Here is a 23002-nt window from a genome sequence, read left to right as displayed (position 1 = left end):
CTGATGTTGGCCGACATTCTCATTATGCTATCGAATTCAAACACTGCCCAACCTCTCTCGCCTGGCAAAAGCGCAACTTCAAGTCGAGTCTTCAATGCCAACGCAAAGCCCGGAAACCGAAAGATTGAGAATGAGCGTGCCGCCCATAACAAAAATGGACGGCTCTAAGCATCCTCCCACCGGCTACGTGTTCCGTCATCGTCACGGCGCTTATCGAACAACACCCTGGCGCCCAAATGGACACGCCGCTGCCGACTTGAGCAACAATGCCGTCAACAATGCCACCGATGAGACCACCACCCACAGCTCCCAGCAAACGCTACCGGGAACAAATCGAACAACTCCCCGAGAATATTCTGAGATGACACGATTCTCCAAGCTGTTGGTGATGTACAGCAATGACTTGGACACGTGGTCCAGAGCTTCCTCCTCGCCACGAAACCATGGACGAGCCAGAGAAATCAGACAACACAGAGTGACCGACAAGGCCTGGAAACGCTTCGTTCTGACCTTGGTGCAAGGGGCACTGCCCGGAAAGCTGATCAGCATTCTCCAAGGCCATTTCCCCGCAGCACGGGACAGCAACCAGTCAACTGCCGGGCACACCAGCCAACAAGTCATAGACAATCCGACGACATCGGATGGTGTTCACCTTCTACCATCAGATCTCTTTTCAGAAATCATGTCTCCGGAATCTTCAAGTCGACCTGTGCAGCAGAGCACCACAATAAGGCCTGCACTGCTCCCTCGCCAAATCGCGACAGATTCACCCGACAATGTGCACTTTATTCAGAGTGCGCAGATCGACCGCGAAACCACGCTCTTCGCCCCCCATGTGCTTGAGCTGGTGGTTGAGCTGGCTCAATACAGGATAGTTTGGGATGCTACAACTTTTCAGAGAAACTTTGGACGCGACCACGAGATATTCGAGAGTGAGGCGTCCTCAACAACTATGAGGCTCTCTTTCTCGAAGGACGTTCCCCGACTGTGGCATTTCAAGGCGGCCTTGGCCGACAGAGTCCATTACATTAGCAGATTTAGCCGGTGGTACGCTGAAGCGAAAGAAGGATTCCCGGCTGCAAATCGCCCGTTCATCGACTGGCCACACTTCTCCAGCGCTGACCTGACTTTGGATGCATACCTTTTCCGCACAGGGATTCTGGATGAACAATATGCGCGAAGCAATCGCCCTTTTCGATACCGGGATGACATCCTTTGCCAAATGTATGGTCTGGGTCTCCACGAGCTGGCCTGTATATTGGACGAACCGAACGAAGGCGAGAAAGTGGAGTATATACAGACGCTCGAGACCTTCCACACATTGACTTGTGTCCTTGGACCGACACCTGTAGAGGATATTGCGGAACAGACCACGTGGGTGTCCTTTGCAGTCAGAAATCATGCCCTTGCTCTTAAGGGGATTTCCAAGGCCGGTAACGTATTTCAGACGCGCAAGGCTAAGCAACGCGAGTTCACCATCACGAAGCTCCTTGTGGACGCTGTCGTCAATAATATTGAGTCCGTTGCAAAAGCCACAGGCAGACATCCTTGCCGTAGCATTCAGCAGCAGTGGCGCTGCACCGACGGCTCCATCAAGGAAGGCGACTGGGACAGACTGCCCAACGCGGACAAATACAGACTTCTTGGATACAATTCCGGCTTGATCATGCGCTTTATCGGTCATGGACCACAGCCAACATGGTTGCAGCAGCAGAAACAGCTCCAGGCTACATCTGGTAGGCTTGCGTACAACATGGACGTTCCCACGCCTGATATCAACTCTCGCCATTCACAGATTGCCCTGCGGCCACAATGGGCGGAAGCTGGGGCGAGAAGCCCCCATTCTGTCGCCCCTACAGACCAGAAATCCCAAGTCTACCACGAACGTTCTGGCCGACCATCCTCTATCGGTGGCATGGGAAGCCAGTGGTCTGTGAATCCAAACAACCAAACTTGGCAGACAGCAGCGGCACCCCCGGCAACTCAGTATCAGCAGCAAAGTGCCCAAAGACCTACGACGTACTCAATCCCGCCATTTGAACCACGTCAGTCTCAGCAGACACAGGATTCCGAGCGTGTCGGGTACTCCCATCTCAAGGCTTTGGCCCTACGTCTGCAATCCAATCGGCGCGTTACAACAAGTCAAGCATCGAATATCCAGAGACACGCGAGTGGCACGGTAGCTCATCGTCGATCAACGATTCCTCCAAGCGCTGGGTCTGTTGGTCCAGGACACGGTGTCGCAAGCATGGGCGGCACTTTCGATTCCGTCGGCGACCATGCCAGGCATGAGACCAGCACCAAAAGCCGCAGCAGTACCGAATACAATACCACACATAGTGGCGATGCCAGCACCAACGCTAGCACCTGGACCACCCAAGCTGCTCTCCCTTTTGATCATCCTCGAATCCGCGCCATATGGGGGGTTGGCAACGGTGACAACAACAGCCAAACCCCTTCTAGGACCAACATCTGGGCTCCGACCGCCGAGGAGATCGCGATGCTCTCGCAGCGCCAGACGAACGGCATGACTGCTAGAGTGGGCCTGGGATCAATACTAGCTGCTTATCCCATTGGCGAGGAGGAAAATTAGTGACTATGGTCACTATATGCCTGCGCACGTGCGCTGACCAAGGAATTGAGGGTGGCAAGCCACCATAGACCACGTGAGGAAGTGTAGGATAACCGAGATCGTGACTGGTCCTTGTTGTCCTAGCCTAAACATTCAGTTCTTGGACAGCGAAGTCCACATACGCTAAAAATGTTAATTTAAGCGAGGTTTGGCTTTTGTAGTTAGCAATTTGATATTCTTTCAGTCCAAATCAAGAGTCGTCCTTGAGTGTCTAAGTGCTATGTAGACCCTCTAGCCATCTTCGACGGCTCCTCTCTACTTGACTGGCACAGCCCAAGTTCCTTCGATATCGCATTGTGGTCGTCGGGCTTTGCTCAGCTTGTTCAACCATGAAGCATTGCGTACCAAAAATGCGATACCTGTGTTAACCTCGGTTCTCACCTAGCTCTCGCCAAGCGTTGCCAGGTATGTTTACTTATTCCTCAGTTCAAAGTATGTCGCGGCGGCGGCATCGATGATCTTCTTGACTTCTACGGCTGGAATCTTCTCCTTGCGGTCGAAGGAGTAAAGACCGTTGACCTCCTGCTCAATATCCGTTCTGTTTGGGGTTGCGAGAGATTAACACATGCCTGTTACTTGACTACTAGTATGCCCAGATCACCAACTTTCCCATCATAACAAGATATCTGAACATGATGATGGCAACATGATAGAAAGAGAACGGACATGAAAGGGGGTTGGGGGAACCCAAAGGAAACAACGCAGCCAGTGGCAGATAGAAGAGAGCAACAGAGAGAGCCAAAGACACACAAAAAAAAGCCGGAAAACTCACAATTGCGTGTAAACGAACCCGCAGCAGTGGCCGCCCTTGACCACAGCCATCATGAGCCCCTCGATACGCCTGAGAAGATCACCCGGGTCCGTGGCGGTCGTGTACCCCCAGTCACGCTCGTTCCCGTGCTTCTCCGCGGGCGGCGCGATGTTGACGCCGCCAAACTCGGTACATATCACCGGCGCACCAGGTTTATGGCGGGCGCCCGGATCCTCGCTGTCGCCGCCGCCGCCGCCGCCGGCGTCTATGGACTGCACGAACAAGTCCCGGCCGCCCGCCATCTTCCCGAGGATTCCCCCCTCCAGGTCGGCGCACATCTCTGCGAGCTTCGGGCGGTCCTCGTAGCTGTGGAACGTGGTCAGGTCGGTGACGACGTGCTCCCAGCCGCAGTTGTCGTTGATCGGGCGCGTCGGGTCGAGCGTCTTGGTCAGGAAGTACAGCGAGCGGAGGTGGTTGCGCTGGCGGGCGCTGTCCTTCAGCGACGGGTAGCCCCAGCTCTCGTTGGCGGGCGTCCAGGCCACCACGCACGGGTGGTTGATGTCGCGGCGCACGGCGGCCGCCCACTCGGCGTCAAAGCTGGCCGCGTAGCTGTCGCTGAACTCGTACGCGTTGGCCATCTCGCCCCAGACCAGGTAGCCCAGCTTGTCGGCCCAGTAGAGGAAAGTCGGGTCCTCGACCTTCTGGTGCTTGCGGCACCCGTTGAAGCCCATCTCCTTGCTCAGCTCAATGTCGAGCCTGCAGCTCTCCGGGGTCGGGGGCGTGAGGCCCGTCTCGGGCCAGTAGCCTTGGTCGAGCACGAGGGCCTGGAAGAGGGGCTCGTCGTTGAGGTAGACTGTGCTGTCGCCACGGTCCCATGCAATCTGGCGGAAGCCAGTGTAGGTGTTGACTTCGTCGAGGGTGTTTCCGGCCGCATCTAGAAGACGGATCTTGAGATCGTAGAGGTTAGGAGTTGAGGGCGACCACAGAGCGAGACCATCTCGCCAGGACTCCGCTCCTGATGAAGCCAGCTGGGGCAGGGACGATTTCCAGTCTTCGCTCAGTCTCAATGCCAGGTTGACCTGGACATAGTCCTTCTCATTCGGCAGCTCTACCTTGGCACTGTTGACGACTTGGCCCTGAAACAATCCCTTAATCTCAACGCTGTACTTGTGCCCAGCTCTACGGCCGGGGACAGCAATCTTGGCCGACAGGACGCATTCCGCGATGTTTGTGGCGTCTAGGGTCGTGCCAGCACTCCCGTCGCCAATGCGAGCCGAAGGGACCACCTCACACCACACGGGCTGCCAGATGCCGCTGGTCGGCGTGTAGAAGATGCTCTCCGGCTGCGGCGCCCAGTACTGCTTGCCTCTCGGCTGGGCAAGGTCGTGCGGCGAGTCCCTCACCCGCATGACGAGCCGGACATCGCCCTTGCCCGTCGTAGCCAGGGCGTGGGACAGTGCGTCCGTCACATCCAGCTCAATCGGGACGTGTCCCCCCCGGTGAGATCCCACGAGGACGCCGCTCGCCCAGAGCGTCATGTCGTAGTCGACGGCACCGAAGCGGAGGATGACCCGCTCGGCACTGCCCTCGGGCTCGGCCCGGCCACGTGGATCTGTGAAGGACCGCTCGTACCAGAGCACCTCGTGCGCTTCATTGTCGTGGATGCCCGAGGCCGGGGTCTGGAAGGCGAATGGCACGTTGATCGGACACTTGGCGTGCTCTGTGGCCGAGGCCTTCTTGTGCTTGGTCGTTTCGAACCCCTTCTCTCGCAGCTCGGGAAACTGGGAGAGAGTCTGGGCTTCTGCTTCAGTCAGAGCCGGTTCGTTGGTCGAGGCCGGTGCACCGAATGTGACCTTGTCGGGTACACCCTTGATATGCCAGAGTTGCTCCAGACCGACATCGTCGTCGTCGTATAAGATGGTCCAACCATCGTTCAGGGGCGACCATCGATTGTTAGATCGTACAAAATCAGGGCGAGGGTAGAAGTCTTTTGACTGGTAAGACATTGTGCAGCTGAGAGTGCCTGGGGTTTTCCACGCTTCTATAAATCCGGTTGGATAGCCACAGATTGTCAGCAGATCAGTAGAAATATAAAAATGCGATTTGGTAACAAGGTCGCTTGTAAGTGGTATTTTAAATAAACGTCGTATGGTCGAAGCAGTTGGCATGTGTGGAAGCACAACAACGTGGCTCAAGACAGGCAGGGCGGGGAAACAAGCTGCAACGAAAGTCGCCGTGGATCATTATTGGGTCGACATCTGCGTATCAGAAGTGATCAACCTCGTTGCAGTTACATGACGGATCAATGGTGACCAGCCGTGAGCATACGTAGTAGGCGATGGAGCAGGACGGCGGGGCCTCCTGCATGCGAGCCCTGCAGGTCGGGGTTGAATGAGGGGAACGATGCTAGGACAAGGATCACTTGTGGAGACCGTCCCCGTTCACATCGACTCCTTTGATGTTGCCCAGGCAGTTGGTCCAGAGAGGACAGACTACATGCCCTCGTATGGATTTCACACCCGTTCCAATCACGACGCATTTGGTAGTCAGCCAGCTGGCCAGTGGAAAAGATGGCCGTTGCCGGGATCATGCTCGTCTCGGATTCTGCCTGTCCGTTCAAAGCTTGATAGCAACTCTTGGTCAATTCATAGTACCAGTCCTTGATTTGATACTGATATTATCACAAAACACATCCGGCTTCTTGATCCACATGAATGAGAAGGAATTCCGCATTATTCCCAGCAACGCCAACGCACGATAGCAAGTAATCTAGCCCAACACCATCGTACTCCTCAGGCGTCTCTCATGATCGTCATCTCTTCACATTTACAACCAAAATATCGATCCGCAGATTTGCCCCTCTCCGTTTAGGCCACTCCAGTGACCCGCCGGACACTCTTGCGCGCACCTTCGCCGGTGATCATGACCAAACCTTCCATCTCGAGGGCCCGCATCGTCTCTGCAAAGTCGGCTGGCTCCACCGCGAGACTTGAGCCCTCTGCCAGGCGCTTGCTGACCTCACTGAAGCGAACACTATGTCCACCACTGGTGAGCTCGTCAAGCAGACGAACGACTGCGTCCTTCAGCTCAGACTTGCGCTTACGATCGGCCGCACTGGTGCCCTCAGTAAGCAGGCTCATGTCGATCCTGCCTTGGGAATCTGTAGCAGCAGTCTTCAGGGCAGACTGAATTAGACGCTCGGCCTCTAGAACGTCAGCCTTCGAAACAGTGTCCGAGAGGCGCATCTTGGCATGTGCCTCAGCAAGACGAATCATGGACTCGAGTTGTCTTGTTGTAGCAGTGATCCGCTTTTCAGCCGCCCGAACGTCCTGGCCAAGTTTCCGCATACCCACGTACGCCTCAACCAGCGCAGCTGATGCCTCTTGAGACAGGGACGGGTGGATATTGGATTTGGCGTACGAGATGTAGGAAGTCAGGAACTCGACAGGCTATACTATATTAGAACCGAAGGCCGAGTTGAGTTGTTGTGAGGGGAAACTTACAAGTATATCCTTAGCTGTGGCAGCAGATTGAGGCTTGTCCTCGAGATACATCGACAGCAAGTGACGGGCAAGCCGCCGGTCCGTTGACTCGTTCACGCGATCAAGGACAAGGTATACCAGATCGAAACGAGAGAGCAGTGTCGGCGGCAGATCGATATTCTGGGGAACTGGCAGATCGGGGTTGTAGCGCGAGCCGATGGGGTTGGCGGATGCCAGAATACTTGTTCTGGCATTGAGCGTAGTGATGATACCGGCTTTGGCCACGGAAACAGTCTGCTGCTCCATGACTTCGTGAAGCACAGATCTTGTCGAGTCATTCATTTTGTCGAACTCATCAATACAGCAAACACCGCCATCGGACAAAACAAGAGCGCCAGATTCGAGTACAAGCTGGCGGGTCTCGGGGTCGCGAGTAACATAGGCAGTCAAACCAACTGCGGAAGAGCCCTTGCCACTGGTATAGACGCCGCGGGGCGCGATCTTGTGTACGTACTGGATGATCTGAGACTTGGCAGTCGAAGGATCACCACAAAGCAGCACGTTGATGTCGCCGCGGTACTTCGGGCTGCCTCCCTTGTGGAATGTCTTGTTGGTACCGCCGAACATCTGCAGGAGGATGCCCTTCTTCACGTCGTCCATCTCGTAAATCGATGGAGCCAGAGAGCGGGCAAGCAGATCATAGATGTCTGGTCGAGCCGCGGTCTCCTTGATCTTCTCTTCCATTTCAGGGGTTATTTTGCGCACCTCATCAATGTTGTTGTCGGCATCAACGGGCTCTTGATCCAAGGTCGAGACATCCGCGTCAAGGCGTTTATTGTCCACCTTGGCAACATGAACCACATCCACGAAGGTCTTGAATACACTCTTCACAGAGCGTTGGCGTGGGTTGACCCTGACTGGACTGACACGGAAGATTCCCGTAATCTTGATCCGATCACCAGCTTTGCAGAAATCCACAAGCTCATTGTAGACACATACGGACACAGAGTGTGGAGTCTGGCCAGCAGGCACGGCGTCAGGTGTTTCCTGTAGCTTGATAACCTGCTTGTCTTCAAACTCGCATCGGTTGTGAACAATTTGCATCGAGTTCTTTGAGCCACACATCGGTCGAGGACATTCGGTGGGTTCCCGAATCTTTCCACGATCTAGGCCAACCAAAAGAGAATGGCTGCAGACAGCACATCGGAAGAAGGCCTGTCTCATATCCGGGATGACGGGTGTCGCGCGAATGACGAGTCCCTTAACGCAGACAAGTTTGTCCATATCAGATGGATTAAGGTCCCGCATATTCGTGGCCTTGTCCAGGCCAAAGGGACGAGTCATGTATGTTTGATCCATGACTTGCTCTTCAAGCGTCGGGCCCTGCTGAGGTCTGGCAGCTGTAGGTTCCTCGCTCCGCTCTGAGCTGGGAAACTGGACATCGGAGCTCTGGCTGTTGGTGGGCTGAGAGGCACCATTGCTTTGGCTTCTCTCTCTAGCCATCTCCGCTTGCGCAAGCTCGATCATCACATCATGGACAGATTGATCCATCAGAGGAACAATTTCCTGCGGGTAGTGCTGGATTTGGTGCCACATCTTGCGAGTAGGCGGATACAGCTTGAAGTCTCGGATATCCACGTAGAGAATGCGCTGGCCAAGGATTAACATGTTCTGGAGCTCCTCCCAGTATGGCTTCGATGGTGCTTCGGGATCGGCGTCGGTCTGCTCCGTGGTCATGCCGTCTGCCCACATCCGGTACTTCTTTGTAAAGTTCTTAAGGAAGTCCTTGAACGTCGCATATGTGTCGTCAATCGAGACCGTGGTACCCCAGATGGAAGCGTTGTCTTGGCCACCAATCCGATCCGCCTCTGAAGTGTTTGGGTTTAGGTTGTTGAAAGATACAGCGTCGGAGTGGATCTCGCGGACCACACGTCCGGACTCATCGAGGATGACTCTACTGGAGCGAGGGGTGCCACTCAAGACCTCCGAGTTGATATCGCCTCTGCGTCCTGTCCTTGAGGCTCTTGGCGTGCGGGACCCGACGAAAAGAGCACTGCTATCGCTTCTCAGGTCAGACTGAGGGTGGAGTGCACGACCTGGGCTGGAACTAGGCTCGTATCGAATAGGTGACGATTCTGCTCAATAAAGATATTAGTACCAGGTCGCATGCAAGTCTCAGGAGGCTTGACTCACCACCGAGCAGGCCATGACCACTCGCTCGTGGAGTACGATCACCGTCGTTGCGACTGGCATCGTGCGTGCTTTGGGAGTTGGAGAATTGTCGGAGTGGTGAGCTGGGAAGTGCTCCCGGTGTGCCAGCTGCACTACTTTGGTCGCCAATGTCCACTACTGGCGGCGAGGATGCTTGACTGTCTCCATTCGCAGGTGACGACTGGTAGAACAAAGGACTCGATGCAAGTTGCGAGGAGCGTGTGGCACGGGGAGTTCTTGTGCCTTGCGAAGTACCGTTTCCGTTGGGTGCTGGACTGCTTCGAGCCTGCGAGCTGCGGGTGCTCCGTCTTTGCGAAGGAGACGACATGGTTCTTTCGTGTCACCTAGCTCACGTATAGTAATCGTGGTGCGATTGTCGTGGGTGAAGTTGGTGATGATATGCGGGACAAGGGACAGGGAGATGTTGGAGAGGGGCGGAGAGCGGGACACGATGGTGGCATAATTAAGATGCAGGCCACCGCTGGTTGCTTGGGCAAAACACGCTTTCCAACCGACTTCGCGTCGCCAGGGGTTGGACGCGTCCAACTCGCGTAAAGTGGAAAGTTATGCAAGGCGGGGCATTTTATGTCAAGTATGGCACATGCGGCCGGCCAGTGGGTCCAGGGGTGCCGGACACCGCATTTTGAGGCTACCCTGCACGGTACCTATTGGGACAGGAGCTCCAGCGTGCCACGGAAAAGACACGGGGCAGGACCTCGAAGCAGGCCCCCTCGTCAAGGTATCGGTACCTGCGCTGACGGAGTTCAAGCACCACTTTCGAGCTCGCGAAAAGTAGTAGCTACATCCCTTGTACGCCGAGGGAACACCTCCAGGGGACTATCCACACACTTGCCCAGTGGCTGGCGATACGCAACTCCAAGCCAACCCACTTCCACGCAGCAAGGACACTCGTAGGGCCTATCTACATCGTCGACGACCACTTGCCGATCTGGCTTCGATTCCCCGACCGAAGAAGCAAATACTCAGCTGGACCACCGAACGACGGTTCGCAACTCAGCGCATCTACCCAATACTTGACCGAGCCCAGGCACTGCCAAAATCGCAACAATGGCGGGGATGAGCTTGTACAGCGTAAATGCTGTGTTGATCCTCTCAAACGACGGTGACCGGATATTCACAAAGTCAGTCGCCTATGTCGAGCGCCTTGCCCCCTTCTAGAGATCAACGAATTGACACTATGCCACAGATACTACAGCCCACCTCATAGCGCACCTGGAAGCGTAACAAGTCCCTATGCGGACCTCAAGTCGCAGAAGTCGTTTGAGAAGGGACTGCTTGAGAAGACAGTCAAGCAGACTGGCGACATTATCCTGTACGACAACCAGGTAGTGCTCTACAAGAGCGAGTCCGATGTGATGATGGTGAGTTGACACTGTTTATTCTCTGCACGAGAGACCATACAGCTCTCAGAAGGCGCTTTCCGCTGCTGACCATCGCGTGTGATTATAGTACGTCGTCGGAGGCGCGGCTGAGAACGAGGTTCTGCTCTACAACGTCATCCTTGCCCTACGTGACTCGTTACATCTGCTTTTCAAGCAGTCCGTTGACCGGCGCACAATAATCGAGAACTACGACCTTGTTTCCCTTGCCATTGACGAGATTGTCGACGACGGCATCATTCTCGAAACCGATCCGACGATTGTCGTCCAGCGATGCAGCAAGGCTCCTACACAAGACGTCAACCTGAGCAGGATCGATCTTAGTGAACAGGGTGTCAACAACCTCGCCCAGCTGGGCAAGAGCAAGCTGGCTGACTGGTTGCGACAAGGCTTGTAGAGCAATTTCTTGGAATTGAGAGGCGAATTCTGGATCTCCCTGGACCATATCTTAGTACAGGTTGACAGCCCGAGTAGTGCCATGACGCTCGCAATGCATTCCTGGGGTTTCCTTGCCGGCCTGCAAAAACTGACGAATAACGAGCTTTCCCACATCTTTCGTCCGCATTTCAAGTGGTATTTTGTGGTTTATATCTGGAGTGCATGATCGTTATGTATAATCATCTTCTAATTTGCGAAGCAGCTTTGCGCAACCTGTTCATGACGGCCGCACCGATATCTTCGTCATCCAATGTTCCCTCCACGAAAATGATGTCCACGCCCCGTCTATCAAGCTCCCGTAACGCTGAAAACAGTCCCTTAGCAATGCTCCGGGTATCTTCGCCGATGCTGATGTCTAATGTGCTGTCCAACCCGTTGCCTGTCGTGTCTGATGTAGCCTTGATCTCCTTCACCTCAAATTCGACAGTCTCGGAAAGATCCGTGTCTGAGCTCGCAAGCACAGATTTGCTCGTAGTCTCCGCCGAGTTTAGACCCGCACCGTATGCCCAGAACCGAGTCCGTATGATACCGATCCGAGGTCCCCTCGTCCTTGCATTGTTCGAGTTTGAATCTTGTCTAGCAGACCATTCCTCGTGGAAACTGGCGATGTCTTCCGGAAGCACACCGCGCCTGCCATTCGTAAAAGACGCCTCGTACAGAACGACCTTAGCCTTAGGGCTATAATGCTTGTACTTCATACCAGGGGCTCGCGGTGCCTCCTTGCCAATCTCGGCGGCGTCCTTGTATGCCTTCTGCACATTCTCCCAGCCTGGACAAGCCCGCAGCTCATCAATGCTGACGCCACCTGGACGCAGGACAACGGGCGGGTCGGACATGCCGTCTACCACGGTGCTCTCGACGCCAACGCTGCACGGCCCTCCATCGAGGATCAGCTCGATCCTACCGTCCAGATCCTCCAAGACGTGTTGCGCGGTTGTAGGTGACGGCTTGGTGGAGGCATTGGCGGAGGGTGCAGCCAGAGGTGCTCCTGCGAGTTTGATGAGAGATCGGGCAAGCGCGGACGCCGGCATGCGGACACCAAAAGTCGGCAAGCCGGCCGTGACTTCGGGCGCCAGAACCGATGGCGTCGGGTTCTTGAGCAGAATCGTCAAAGGGCCGGGCCAGAAACGCTCAATAACGGGCTTGTATATCTCAGGCAGAAGATTGACTTCTTGGTGCTCTGGTATCCTCGTGCTGTCATGATGTTCGCCGGACAAAACACTCTGCAGCATGCTAAGATCTGCAATATGAATGATCAGAGGATTGTCCGACGGGCGTCCCTTGGCAGCATAGATGCCCTTGACAGCAGCTGACCGAGTCGCATCCGCACCCAAGCCGTAGACGGTTTCTGTCGGGAAGCCGACTGGGCTATCCTTCAATCGCAGTGCCTCTGCTGCTTCATAGAGGTGTGCTAAACTTTGGGAATCCTGGTTGGCGTTGACATGCCATGTGTAAAGATTTTGTGTATTGTCAAAGCGGCCAAGGTCGGCGCTCGAGACTGGAAGGATCCGAGTCTCCATTTGTATGGGCAAATCCCGGGCCATTTTGGAGTAGGCAACCGAGGATACTCTTACAATGAGCGACCGAAAGCGCCAAGTATTGAAGAGAGCCAACTTGAACGATATCGTGATGTACTTGATTGTGTTCTAAGTGGGATGCTTATTCTCAAGTATGGTGACGGGCGTCAAATTGATTGCAGCCGTACAGAAATACTTGAGTCTTCGTGCTCGTGGATTAACCGAGAAGACAGCAGATTGCGGGGTGTCGTTGGATATGAGAGGAATCTTCTCTTGGTTAACGAGGACTGTACATGCTTTGACTCATCGTAAATTTTCGAGAGTCGCAAACCTCAGCATCTGGACAAGACGTCACGCCCAATCGGGTGGAAACTCTGCCCAAGCTAAATCGCAGGGGTCCGCCAGGGGGCCTGTAAAGGCACTAGCTCCTGCTAGGCTTAGTGCTCAAGCAGTACTTAGCGGATACTTGCAATGGCTGCTACATCTGGCCCACCCAGATAGCTGCTCAGAAGTACCCACCGGGTATTTTGTCGCAGCCTTGTGATGCGGCGACAGCTGTCGGGTTCAGCGTCCACGGTGTTAGTGAGGGACACCACGAACAGGGAGCGCTCAAGTGCCAGGTGTTCGAGCTTCCAGGATCACCACGACCGACTGCAACGAGATTGACCAGCGGCATAGGAGCAAGGGCGTTCGACATGCGCCTCTCGCAATCAGCGCTCCAATGTCCGCCCTCAGCCTCCTGAACGGCGATTCTCTTGCCCCTTCCCCAGGCGGTATCGGCAATGCTGCCTTGCCAGCTTGGAAGCCGAACAGCTCCAGCTCACCCTCGACCGGCCCCTCCATTCACGATGCATCCTCCCTCGACGATGTCCGCGCAACACTCGCCGCCCTACATACACGGGAATCAGCCGTTACGACGCGTCTGAATGCCCTCTTGTCCTCACAAGCCGATCTCTCCCGCGAATTGGGCAGACTCGATCTCTTGCGTGCAAACCTCGGCACACAGGTGATCGCAACTCGATCTATAAGCAATGGCATGCTCTCTTCCGCCGCCGAGACAGCCGGACGGCTCTCAAATCGTGTCAAGGAGCTCGATCTGGAGAAGGACAGAGTCCAGCAGACGCTCCGAGTAGTAGAGCAAGTGGCAGAACTCAAGGCATGCGTGCATGGCGTGGTTGGCAGCATGGGAGCACCGCAGGACTGGGAGGCTGCTGCCGGATACATTGCACGTGCAAGCAAGGTTCCTGAGCAAATCATCCAGGGCGGCTTTGCTTCGACAATGGTGCCCAGCGTTGAAGTTCCTGATGCGCCGTGGATCACGCTGGAGAATGCGAAAGAGAGTCTCTGCGGACTGTTTTTGCGCGAGTTTGAGAAGGCCGCAAACGAGGGCGATGGGGCTAAGGTGACACGCTTCTTCAAGCTGTTCCCCTTGATAGGCCGAGGAGACGTGGGCCTGGACGTTTATGGCAGATATGTTTGTCAGGGTGTTGCCGGCACAGCACGAGCAACACTAAAAGAGATGCCCGGACAAACAGACCGAAAGGACGGGTTCTTCTACGCCAACTCCCTGACGAAACTGTTTGAGCACATCGCACAGATTGTCGAGGGTCATGGGGGCCTTGTAGAGCGACATTATGGCGAAGGGAAAATGGTCAAGGTCGTCGAGAGGCTCCAGATGGAGGCTGACATACAAGGCGGAATCATTCTGGACACCTGGAGCGATGAGCGCACTGTTGACAGGAGATTGACGGACGTGAAAAGTTACCCGTTCTCTTTTCTGGTACAGAGCTTCTTACCGGCACAGAGGGGCATGGGTGGCACGCCACGGACGAGCTCACCAGCTGTCGGCAGCGGTGCCAATCCCCGAACAAGCGAAGACGAAGGCGTCAACATGAAGGAGATCGACGGTCTTCTCAATGAGATTTCAGTGATGCTTGCTCGCTGGTCACTATATTCCAGATTTCTCGCTGGCAAATGTCAAGTAAGTCTTATTCACACCCCATTGTTGACACCCCAGCGTAGACAGACTTCTGACACGACTGTGTAGTCACCAAATGCCGCCCAGGACGACGCATTGTCCGTACCAGAGCTGCTTTCGAGCTCAAATCTCCACAGAAAGGTAGCGGCAAAACTCGTCACACCGTATAATGTGATGTCGACTTTCTTCTTCCGAAGATCTGTGGAGAAGGCATTCCAACTGGACGAGTCCCCTTCGGGCCTCTCGCTGAATCCCAACAAGCCACTCGATGGAAACGCCCCGTTCATAATATCAGCCGTTGATGACGTAATGTACATCGTCAGCGCTGTCATACAACGCTGCTTGGCTACATCTCAGAGAGATGTGGTCGCATCAGTCATTCCTACGATTGGCCGAGTCCTGGGGTCAGACTTTATCGGCATGGTTCAAAGAAAGATGCGGGATGAATCATACCCCAAACCTCTTGTGCAAGGAGGATTTCCTCCCGAGGATAAGATAATATCGTTCATCGTGTTGATCAACAGTCTTGACGTATCAAATGACTATCTCTCACGCATCATAGACTCCCGGCTGGAGCAGCAGACGGAGCAAGCGAACGGTTCTGGGCCTGTACCGCATCCGCTTGCCACATCATTCCCGTTCGAGCAAGACGTTAAATTTGTCACTTCGGCGCTTGCCAACCTCAACTCAACATTTTCGTCCAAAACATCAGAATTGCTTTCTGATGGATTGCTGGTCTTGTTCAACAATGTTATCAAGCCACGGTTGCGGCCTGTCCTGACAGAGACCTTCAGAGACGTTGACTACGGTCTCACAGAAGATGAGCTGGCTGAGATTGCTCAGCAGAACGATGAGGATGAGGATACTCTCCTGGACCAAGTGCCGCGACGATTCGAGCATGGATGGGAAGCACTCATGAAGCCCATTTCACGTCTCATGACACCCAAGACTTATGGCATAATCATGGACAGCACAGCCAAGTATCTCGCTCAAGCACTGGAGAAAAGAGTCACAAGCTACGGAAGCCGGGCGAACCCGTATGGTGCAATCCGCATGGAGAGAGATTTTTCAGGAATTGTCAGCGTTGTAGCCAGGGGCAACTACGGCGCCCGCGAGCTGTTTGCTAGAGTCACGCAAACCCTCATGGTCATCAATATGGAGGAAGAGGAATGGGAAGAGCTTGGAGGTGAGGATGTTGAAGACGGAATCGAGTGGGTTCTGTCCGAAGACGAAAGGAGGAGAGCGCGAAATCTCGTTAAGGAATACTGAATAGACAGTCCACATAACCGATGCGGAAGACTATTGAGAGCTATTCCAAGCAAGTTCATTGTCAGTCTGATTTGCAACAAAGCGCTTCCAATGAAAAAAGCTCAATGGCGGAAAGATGGTGAAAGAGACTGGTGTAAGTACACGGTGCGTGCTGCCGCTCGACCCACGGTGCACTGAGCTTCATGGGCAAATGTACCAGGATCGCTGCACCCAAGCACTTTTGCCAGCTACAAACAATCATTTCGATATCTGCAAACGATTGAGTCGAAAACAAGCACGCAACTCGACTCGCAGGCTTCAACCCACGACTGCGCGACAAATTACCACCTGAAAATTCAGACAGCAAGGGCGGACGCGCCAACCAGCAACAATGGCGACACAGCACTTTGGGCTCCTCGAGGAGCGCGACGAGAACGAGCTGCACAAGACGCGCCTGCTCAATGTCGAGGAGAAGCCATTCAAGCGCATCACGAAACGCCTGATAGGGCCAGGCGCCTTCACAAACCCGAGCGCGCTCAAGCTGCCAACTACACCACCGCCAGAGGCCGGCCCCAACGAGGGCGAAGATCCATCCTCGACAGCGGACACGAACTCCACAGTCCCGCCGGCGCCGCCGGCCGCCGAGATCGCCGCCCTCAAGGAGGACATAATTCTCGACTTTGCGGCGTTCGACAGCGCCATTGCGCGGCTGCAGTTCCTCGCACAGGCCAATGCCGCCGAGCGGGAGCGGTACGCTGCGGACCGGCTGCGCATCCTCGCGACCATGGACAGCGTGCGGGAGAACAACTCACAGCTGCGCGTGCAGCTGGACCAGGCGAAGGCGACACTGGCCCAGCGGAAGAAGTTCGACGACCTGGCGGACAAGATCACGAGCAATCGCATGCTGCGCACTCGGTCGGAGCAGCAGGTCAACCTGGCCAAGCTGGCGGAGGAGTGTGAGGAGCTGCACCGCGAGAGCGAGACGTATAGCGAGACGTGGCGGGAGCGCAGAGAGCAGTTCGGCAGGCTGGTTGATGAGGGCAAGAGGCTGCGCGCGCTGATTCGGGACGAGAAGGAGGAGGTCGAGCGGCGCGAGGGCATGGACTCGGATGCTGAGGACGGCGAGACCGGCGAGGGTGGTAGCGGTGCGACGCCTGGTAAGACTGGCGGCAGCATCAGTGGCAATGCCACGCCGAGACCAGATAGTGGTGCGGTATCGACGCCACGGCCAAGTAGTAGAGGAGAAGGAACACCACGCCCGGATAGCCCAGGTGCTGGCACTCGTGAAGCTGTTGGTGGCTCTGGACTTCGGCCGGTCGGGGAGGAAAGTACAGGTGCTACACCGCGGGCGGAGAGTGCAGAAGAGCAGACAGCAGAGGGTGAGGATGTCGAGATGGGTGAGAGCACACAACAGCAGACACAGTCACAGCCAGGGGATGCAGCCACGCCCGCCCCTGCTGAGTCGCAAAGTACGCCACAAATCACTGTCGACGCGCCAGCTGCTGCAGAGGATAAGATGGACACGACTTGAAGCGTGGTGGACGAGCAAGTGCACGAGAGTCGTTGGAGATGTCTTGCTACAATTTGAGCGCAAAATACCCCAACATTACATGAGCATCATATATAATATGGCCTCCCCTTTGCAGGCTCCTGCTCTCAAAGACGCTGCTCTCACAGCTCGGGACAAAGTGACATAGTGCTGTGATTGTATTTATTGGGTCTATCGGGGCCCAATGGGTATCATGTTTTGTTTTTCAAGAATACATGCGACAGTCGTCACCTTATTCTCCCCACTGGCCGCTGTGAGTACTCTATTTGTCCACAACGTCATGGTATTGCTGTTGGTGCTGTCTCCTTCTCGCCATGTCGACCACACAAACTCTTGCGCCGGAAGTCAAGCTCAAGCTGCAACAGTCTTGCCCTGCTCCAGCGCTTCTTTCGCCTTGGCAATCTCGCCCTCCGGACCACCTTCGCTCTCCGCCGTGGCAATGTGCTCTTCAAGTCTCTGGACTGCGTCGGCAATCTTCTCGTGCAGGGGGCTGAAGACGGCTTTTGTCTCCTCGAGGGCTTTTTGCTGTTTCATAGAACGACACTAGTTGTTAGCATGACGTTGCGTCCTACCAGGTCCTCAGAAAAGGAAAGCACGAAGACAGGGGGGGAAAAGCGCAGTTTATGGTGGGAGGAATTAATAGACGCACCTCCTGCCTCAGCATGTACTCGGCGTTCTCGTCCGTCTTGGACGCCTCGGGCAGATTGGCCTCGAGCTTCTTGATCTTTTCCGTCTGCGCGGTGACTTCCTTCTGGTAAAACTTGTCCTCCTTGACCAGGCGGGTGACGGCCTGCGTGGCGATCGCGAGTGGTGAAGGGGCCGGCATCTTTGGTATTTGTCTTGGGAGGTTCTTGTTGAGAGGATTGCTTGGAAGAGGGGCCGAGTCGAGTGGCGCGGGAATGGCTGTTTTTCAAGAAGTTGAGCAGTGATTGACCCGGTTTAGGCAGACGTCAAGTTTGAGATCCGAAGGGGTCCTTGGACAGAGTGTAATTGTTGACTTCAAGCACTCGGTTGGCGGGGCAGAGGTGGTGGTGGGGGGGGGGTGCAAGGACCCTTGCATGCATGCGTCCTTGTGCCTGGCTTGGTCCGAGTCGTCCGGAGCTTGTCCTCGATCTTCAGCTTGATTTTCGGACTTCTCAAAAATATGGATGAATTTGCCTTGCCAAAGTACAAGTAAGCCCTCTTAAGCATGAACGATATGGAACGGCCAGGTTTTTCTTTATTTAGTCTTACGCTCCCAACCACGGCAGAGCAACCAGAGTGCAGAAACGGCAGTCGACATCTCGGAAGATGTAACGTATGCGACTCCAGTTTCCAAGACGAAACTCGTCTTTGCTCAAGATAGTGATTTCCACAAAATTGCAGCGAAATGATCTCCTCGTCTCTCATTTTAACTGCCAACAGCATGATCCCAGCCCTCACGACTTCACAGTGTTCGTCAGACAGATTGTCCTCCAATCTCACAATGTATTGAGACAAAGACTTCAAACACGCGAGCATGAATCGTAAAAGCAGCCTGGCCACTCTGTAATCGATCCACTGCGCCACAAGTCCGATATTCTTTCTACATGGCGGCAACTCACGCCGACCTCCTCGAGCAGCTTCTGTCGTGTCTGACTCCAGTACTCATCGTCAAGTCGTGGACGATATCGCCAGCAGGTAGAGCACAGCATTACTGTGCGGTCCCGCTTTGCAGGTGCTCGGGTTCGCTTGACGACTGGCCACATTAACCTCATCAGGCGGTAAAGGGCTTCGCAGTGTCTTGGAGTCACGCCTCTGTGGTGACGGGCGGAGGGTATCATAAGTGGCTCTCCCGTGCTAAGCGCTGCATGGAGCATATACTTGCATGATGTCGCGAGACATACGGCGGAGATTGGATCGAGGTGGCCGAGGATTAGAAATGACAGTTCCAGCGGCAATCGAAGCAGTGGCGATGTGTGCCGTGAATAAGCTGGGTTAATGAGAAGCTAAGTTGTCCATCCTCGTCAGAACGAGTCCAAAAGAATGGCTGCTCTCAATTATCAACTCACTGTCTGGGGAATGACGAATGTCTGCCAGCGACCCGGGCTGTGCTCTTTGTGACAACTTTCCAGTTTTCCCAAGAGATCTTGAGGCAAATAGGATACCCGATTTGTCCAGCTAAGTGGCGATCTGCTCTTTTTCTTCTTTTCTCGAGGCATTGTGGTGGATGAGGAGTCAGGGCCAGTGAGCCAAGAAAGTTGTGTTGACTTTGCTGTGGTGCAGCTATTGTGAGGTATGGAAGGACAGCAAAGGACATCCCTCCCTTTGGGTTACCTGAGCAACAGGGGACTGTGGTTGCGCATCAATGAGTCGCTCATGCTACGCTCACTCTGCGCTCACAGATGGTGAATAGAGCCACTTAGCAATGTGAATGTCACTAGATTATTGGGCAAGCACACCCGGAAGATCAATTTCGTCTATGGATTTGGAACGTCTGGAGTAAATAATTTTCGAGCAAGTTATATGCGAGAGTCAGATGGAAAGAGTCAGTTTAAGATTTCTCTGACGCGGCTTCACATTACTGAACATAATTTAAAGTGTTTGACCATGATCATGAGCTCAAATATGCGGACCCTGATAATGGTCTTTACTTTTAGAATCAAGTGGTATTTTCATTCAGCAGAAAGAACTGTCCAGACTTGGCAGCCACGTCACAACTTGTCGATCTCTGTCCTCCACCACAAGATGCTTCTGTGACTGGTAAGCCACCAATAATCTGATCTCCCCGTATTCTGTTCAAGCCGAAGAGTATCTGCGCTTTGCCATAAGGTACCGCCTCACTCTATTCAGTACCATAATACACCCGGGACAGTGGCGCCCCCGGTTCTGATACCACAGGCGTATTTCTTGCCGTGCCCAGTCCAATGCCTTGCCCATGTCAATATCCCAATCCTTCATCTGGGTCGATCTGTGTTTGAGGCACTTGCGGCAGAGAGCAATAGTGCTGACTGGCTCACGAATATCTTCGCCGTGGCTGACAGGCCAGAGAAGCTGCTGAAGGGAGAGCACAGCCATGCACCTCCCTTTGTACACATGTTTTGGGACTGAAGGGATGTACAGCTCTTCATTCGCGGCGTACGTGATCTGGAGGAAGTGCTTGCATGACAATGCAAAGCAGACGTGTGAGACTGGATCAAGTTTCTTGACTACCATGAAAAACAATTCCGTGGGCAGGCACATGAGCAAAGGATCTTGTTGAGATGTCGTCTGATCGAGTAGCTTGGACTTGTCAACTGGGTCGTCACGTATATGTAAGAAAGATGGTCAGCACAATAAACCTACCAGTCTGGGTACTCTGAACCGCTCCCATCGCTGACTATGGTTGACTGAGCAATCTTGCAAGACTCGATCGAGGTATCGTGCCGTATATTGTGTGCGGATTGCTTGTTTTGCCTTTCGTTTGTTCTGCTTCTTTCTCCGTGCCATTGTTGTAGGTCTTGCGAAAATGAGGGAGAGAGAGAGAGAGAGAGAGATCGCCGGTGTAGATGATAGTAGAGCACAGGCCTGCAGGTTGTTGATGACGAAACAGTTGCAAAAGCGAGGGCAAGTCATCATCAATAGATATAGAAATAGGAAAGTGTACTCGCGGCTCATTGATCGCCGTAGCAACAGGGGTCATGCTGTAAGTGTGGGGTGAGAAGTGAGTCTTCCGGAGCATTGTTATTTTGCCACCATCAAAGATTGTACTTGGACGCACTGGAGACCGGACCCTTTGCCTCTGGCCACCTTCGAGCATTTTTCCCTGGGAGAAAAAGCGGTACTGGTCTCCCGAGAACGCCATCACCTCTATGCCTGCCGTGCGGCACGCCCGTCCCTTTCGGTAACAGAAAGCAATTTTGAGGGCGTCGCAGACACCACTCAACGATTGAGTAATCACCATATTATGCATTTGAGTTCAGACTTGAAGGTTTAGAAAATCTTTCATTTTGTCATACAGAACGTGCTTGCTATTGGAAGATTCTGGCCTTGGAACAGAAGCCCGTAAGACAGCGGGCCGACGCGTCCAGCAAGACGAGACACACCCAAGGTCGCACGAGAGGATGTGTTTGCCATATATGCCCTTGAAGCAGCCCATTCATGTAAACTGGAGGAGAAATCGGAAGAGCAACGTTGGGAATGCAGGGTCAGTGACCACTATCTCGTGGTTGACGTCCAGCTTCAGATCCTGCTTCAGCTTCTTTGCAAGGTTTGGCCGGGTCTGCTCCTCTATGCTTGGTGGAAACTGCATGTAGAGAGTCTTACCTTCAGCCCGCAGTGATGGTTTCTTGAGTTGCAGGTCTGCCTTCATGGCGAACGAGTCAAGAAGTTCCTGCAGCGTCCACTCTGGATCGACACTCAGTGGTTTGGCTTCATTGCCACAAACCGCACAGTCGTCCTTCTTCTCATTCTTAAAAGTGTGCGTGTAGACAGACTCGTCACCGGTGTACATCATGTAGCTCTCTTCAAACCCAAGAGCTGGTGCGGCAGAGGTGGCGATCTTGAGTGCTTCGTTGCAACAGCTGGCGGCAATGATGGCGTTTGTTGACGCTATGGCTGGAATGATGTTCTTGACAACGCCTTGCGTTAGAGAATAAGTGACGCCAGATATGCCGAACTCGCTCGCGCGTGCTGTGGCTTTTTGGTAGAGCCAAGTGATGTGCTCAGGGTCATCCTTGTCCAGTGCAGGAAAGGGCTTCTCCTGGTCCCAAGCAATAATGTGCGCCCACTCGATGCAATGCTCAGGTTGTCTTGGGATGGTAGCAAGGGTGCACAGCGGCACCGCGGCACGGGGCGTGTACAGGTCGAGTTGACACTCGATACAAGGGGTCATGGTTGGGAAGACGACACGGGTTTGGCCCTTGAAGCCCTCTGTGCCGCCATCGATGAGAGGCTTCAGGGAGTCTTGGTTGTCCTCGTCCACCATATTGACCAGTGTGGCGTTGATCCAGCGGCGGGCTTCTATGCTGTCAAGTCCGCATACCACAATCTGGAATTGCATGTAGAAATCCTCATCAAACTCCTGGATCTTGCAGTTGTGCGGAGTGATCTTGACGCCCTTGACCCGCTTCTCGACAAAAGCTGCTGCGACCTCGGCCTTGTACTTGCCCACGTCGTCCTTGCGGAACAGGAACTGGCGGTTGAGGTTGGAGATGTCGATCGTGTCCATGTCTATCACGTGGATGTCCTTGAAGCCAGACAGGGCGAGGTTCTTGAGGATTTCGCATCCGAGACCCCCCGCGCCGATGACGAGGATCTTGGCTTGGTCCAGTGCCGACAGCGCCTCCGCGCTGACGTCTGTATCAGGATTGAAAGGACCCGTGGTCTGGCGGATCTGGTTGAGATACTGCCATCGTGTTGAGCCTTCGGCCATGGCTGCTCTGAGTCGTGAAGCGGGACTGGAAATGCAAATAACACGCCGCAGATAGAAGACAAGAGACTAGCAGTAATGCTGGAGGCCTCTTTGCCACACCTTTAAAGGATCGCAGGAAGGAGGCGCCCCACGTGCTATCATGGAGGGGCTTGAATGCAGAGAGTGAGATGGTTTGGGGGGATGTCGCGAGGTGCTCCAGGTGCACGCCATTCATCCAGGCCTACAGCGGCGCCCGACGTCGCTGAGCAATGGAGCTACAGTGGGTCATGCCCTGCCGTCCTGAAGGTGGGGTGGGGTGGTGGACCCTGGAGATGCAGGCACATTGCTCAAACGCAACGATGATGTTTGCCGGGACGTCAAACACCTGCCGCATTCCCCGAGCAGAGCCGCTTCTCCACGGCCGGTCAAGCGCTTTATACCGGACT

At 54.4% G+C, this 23002-nt stretch overlaps 10 protein-coding genes across 10 annotated transcripts; 4 read left to right on the top strand and 6 right to left on the bottom strand.

Annotated features, from left to right (window-relative positions):
- Positions 1–154: 154 nt before the first annotated feature.
- B0I36DRAFT_429089 (uncharacterized protein) lies at positions 155–2593 on the top strand (the record flags this gene model as incomplete). The annotated part of the gene is made up of 1 exon (XM_046162487.1): positions 155–2593. The coding sequence occupies one exon, from the start codon at positions 155–157 to the stop codon at positions 2591–2593; it is 2439 nt and encodes an 812-aa protein (XP_046014912.1).
- A 450-nt stretch (positions 2594–3043) lies between these two features.
- Positions 3044–5389, bottom strand: B0I36DRAFT_239034 (glycoside hydrolase superfamily; the record flags this gene model as incomplete). Its single annotated transcript, XM_046149661.1, has 2 exons — positions 3044–3170; positions 3405–5389. 2 exons carry the CDS (start codon positions 5387–5389, stop codon positions 3044–3046), a joined length of 2112 nt encoding a protein of 703 aa, XP_046014911.1.
- A 566-nt stretch (positions 5390–5955) lies between these two features.
- On the bottom strand, positions 5956–9489 carry B0I36DRAFT_381666 (MCM2/3/5 family-domain-containing protein). The gene is made up of 3 exons (XM_046160879.1): positions 9059–9489; positions 6887–9000; positions 5956–6832 (listed from the first exon to the last, which is right to left on the bottom strand). Exons 1-3 carry the CDS (start codon positions 9402–9404, stop codon positions 6251–6253), a joined length of 3042 nt encoding a protein of 1013 aa, XP_046014910.1. The 5' UTR covers positions 9405–9489; the 3' UTR covers positions 5956–6250.
- Positions 9490–10144: 655 nt separating this feature from the next.
- B0I36DRAFT_360286 (Longin-like domain-containing protein) lies at positions 10145–10873 on the top strand (the record flags this gene model as incomplete). The annotated part of the gene is made up of 3 exons (XM_046158277.1): positions 10145–10218; positions 10284–10458; positions 10547–10873. 3 exons carry the CDS (start codon positions 10145–10147, stop codon positions 10871–10873), a joined length of 576 nt encoding a protein of 191 aa, XP_046014909.1.
- Positions 10874–11093: 220 nt separating this feature from the next.
- On the bottom strand, positions 11094–12434 carry B0I36DRAFT_238894 (DHBP synthase RibB-like alpha/beta domain-containing protein; the record flags this gene model as incomplete). The annotated part of the gene is made up of 2 exons (XM_046149654.1): positions 11094–11359; positions 11516–12434. The coding sequence occupies 2 exons, from the start codon at positions 12432–12434 to the stop codon at positions 11094–11096; spliced, it is 1185 nt and encodes a 394-aa protein (XP_046014908.1).
- A 718-nt stretch (positions 12435–13152) lies between these two features.
- Positions 13153–15678, top strand: B0I36DRAFT_239529 (COG4 transport protein-domain-containing protein; the record flags this gene model as incomplete). The annotated part of the gene is made up of 2 exons (XM_046149695.1): positions 13153–14412; positions 14479–15678. The coding sequence occupies 2 exons, from the start codon at positions 13153–13155 to the stop codon at positions 15676–15678; spliced, it is 2460 nt and encodes an 819-aa protein (XP_046014907.1).
- A 172-nt stretch (positions 15679–15850) lies between these two features.
- Positions 15851–17289, top strand: B0I36DRAFT_84367 (Tho complex subunit 7-domain-containing protein). The gene has a single exon (XM_046163446.1). It carries the CDS (start codon positions 16049–16051, stop codon positions 17186–17188), a length of 1140 nt encoding a protein of 379 aa, XP_046014906.1. The 5' UTR covers positions 15851–16048; the 3' UTR covers positions 17189–17289.
- Positions 17290–17557: 268 nt separating this feature from the next.
- On the bottom strand, positions 17558–18032 carry B0I36DRAFT_360282 (tubulin binding cofactor A; the record flags this gene model as incomplete). Its single annotated transcript, XM_046158276.1, has 2 exons — positions 17558–17731; positions 17856–18032. The coding sequence occupies 2 exons, from the start codon at positions 18030–18032 to the stop codon at positions 17558–17560; spliced, it is 351 nt and encodes a 116-aa protein (XP_046014905.1).
- Positions 18033–18343: 311 nt separating this feature from the next.
- Positions 18344–19663, bottom strand: B0I36DRAFT_316991 (uncharacterized protein). The gene is made up of 3 exons (XM_046153106.1): positions 19237–19663; positions 18572–19173; positions 18344–18503 (listed from the first exon to the last, which is right to left on the bottom strand). Exons 1-2 carry the CDS (start codon positions 19384–19386, stop codon positions 18691–18693), a joined length of 633 nt encoding a protein of 210 aa, XP_046014904.1. The 5' UTR covers positions 19387–19663; the 3' UTR covers positions 18344–18503; positions 18572–18690.
- Positions 19664–21131: 1468 nt separating this feature from the next.
- Positions 21132–22736, bottom strand: B0I36DRAFT_316989 (uncharacterized protein). The gene has a single exon (XM_046153105.1). It carries the CDS (start codon positions 22575–22577, stop codon positions 21303–21305), a length of 1275 nt encoding a protein of 424 aa, XP_046014903.1. The 5' UTR covers positions 22578–22736; the 3' UTR covers positions 21132–21302.
- Between the last annotated feature and the right edge of the window lie 266 nt (positions 22737–23002).

The sequence above is a fragment of the Microdochium trichocladiopsis genome (genome assembly GCF_020744255.1).
Source record: "Microdochium trichocladiopsis strain MPI-CAGE-CH-0230 chromosome Unknown B0I36scaffold_3, whole genome shotgun sequence".
Lineage (NCBI taxonomy): Eukaryota > Fungi > Ascomycota > Sordariomycetes > Xylariales > Microdochiaceae > Microdochium > Microdochium trichocladiopsis.
The sequence above is the reverse complement of the archived record's forward strand: the minus strand, read 5'-3'. Positions and strand labels throughout refer to the sequence as shown.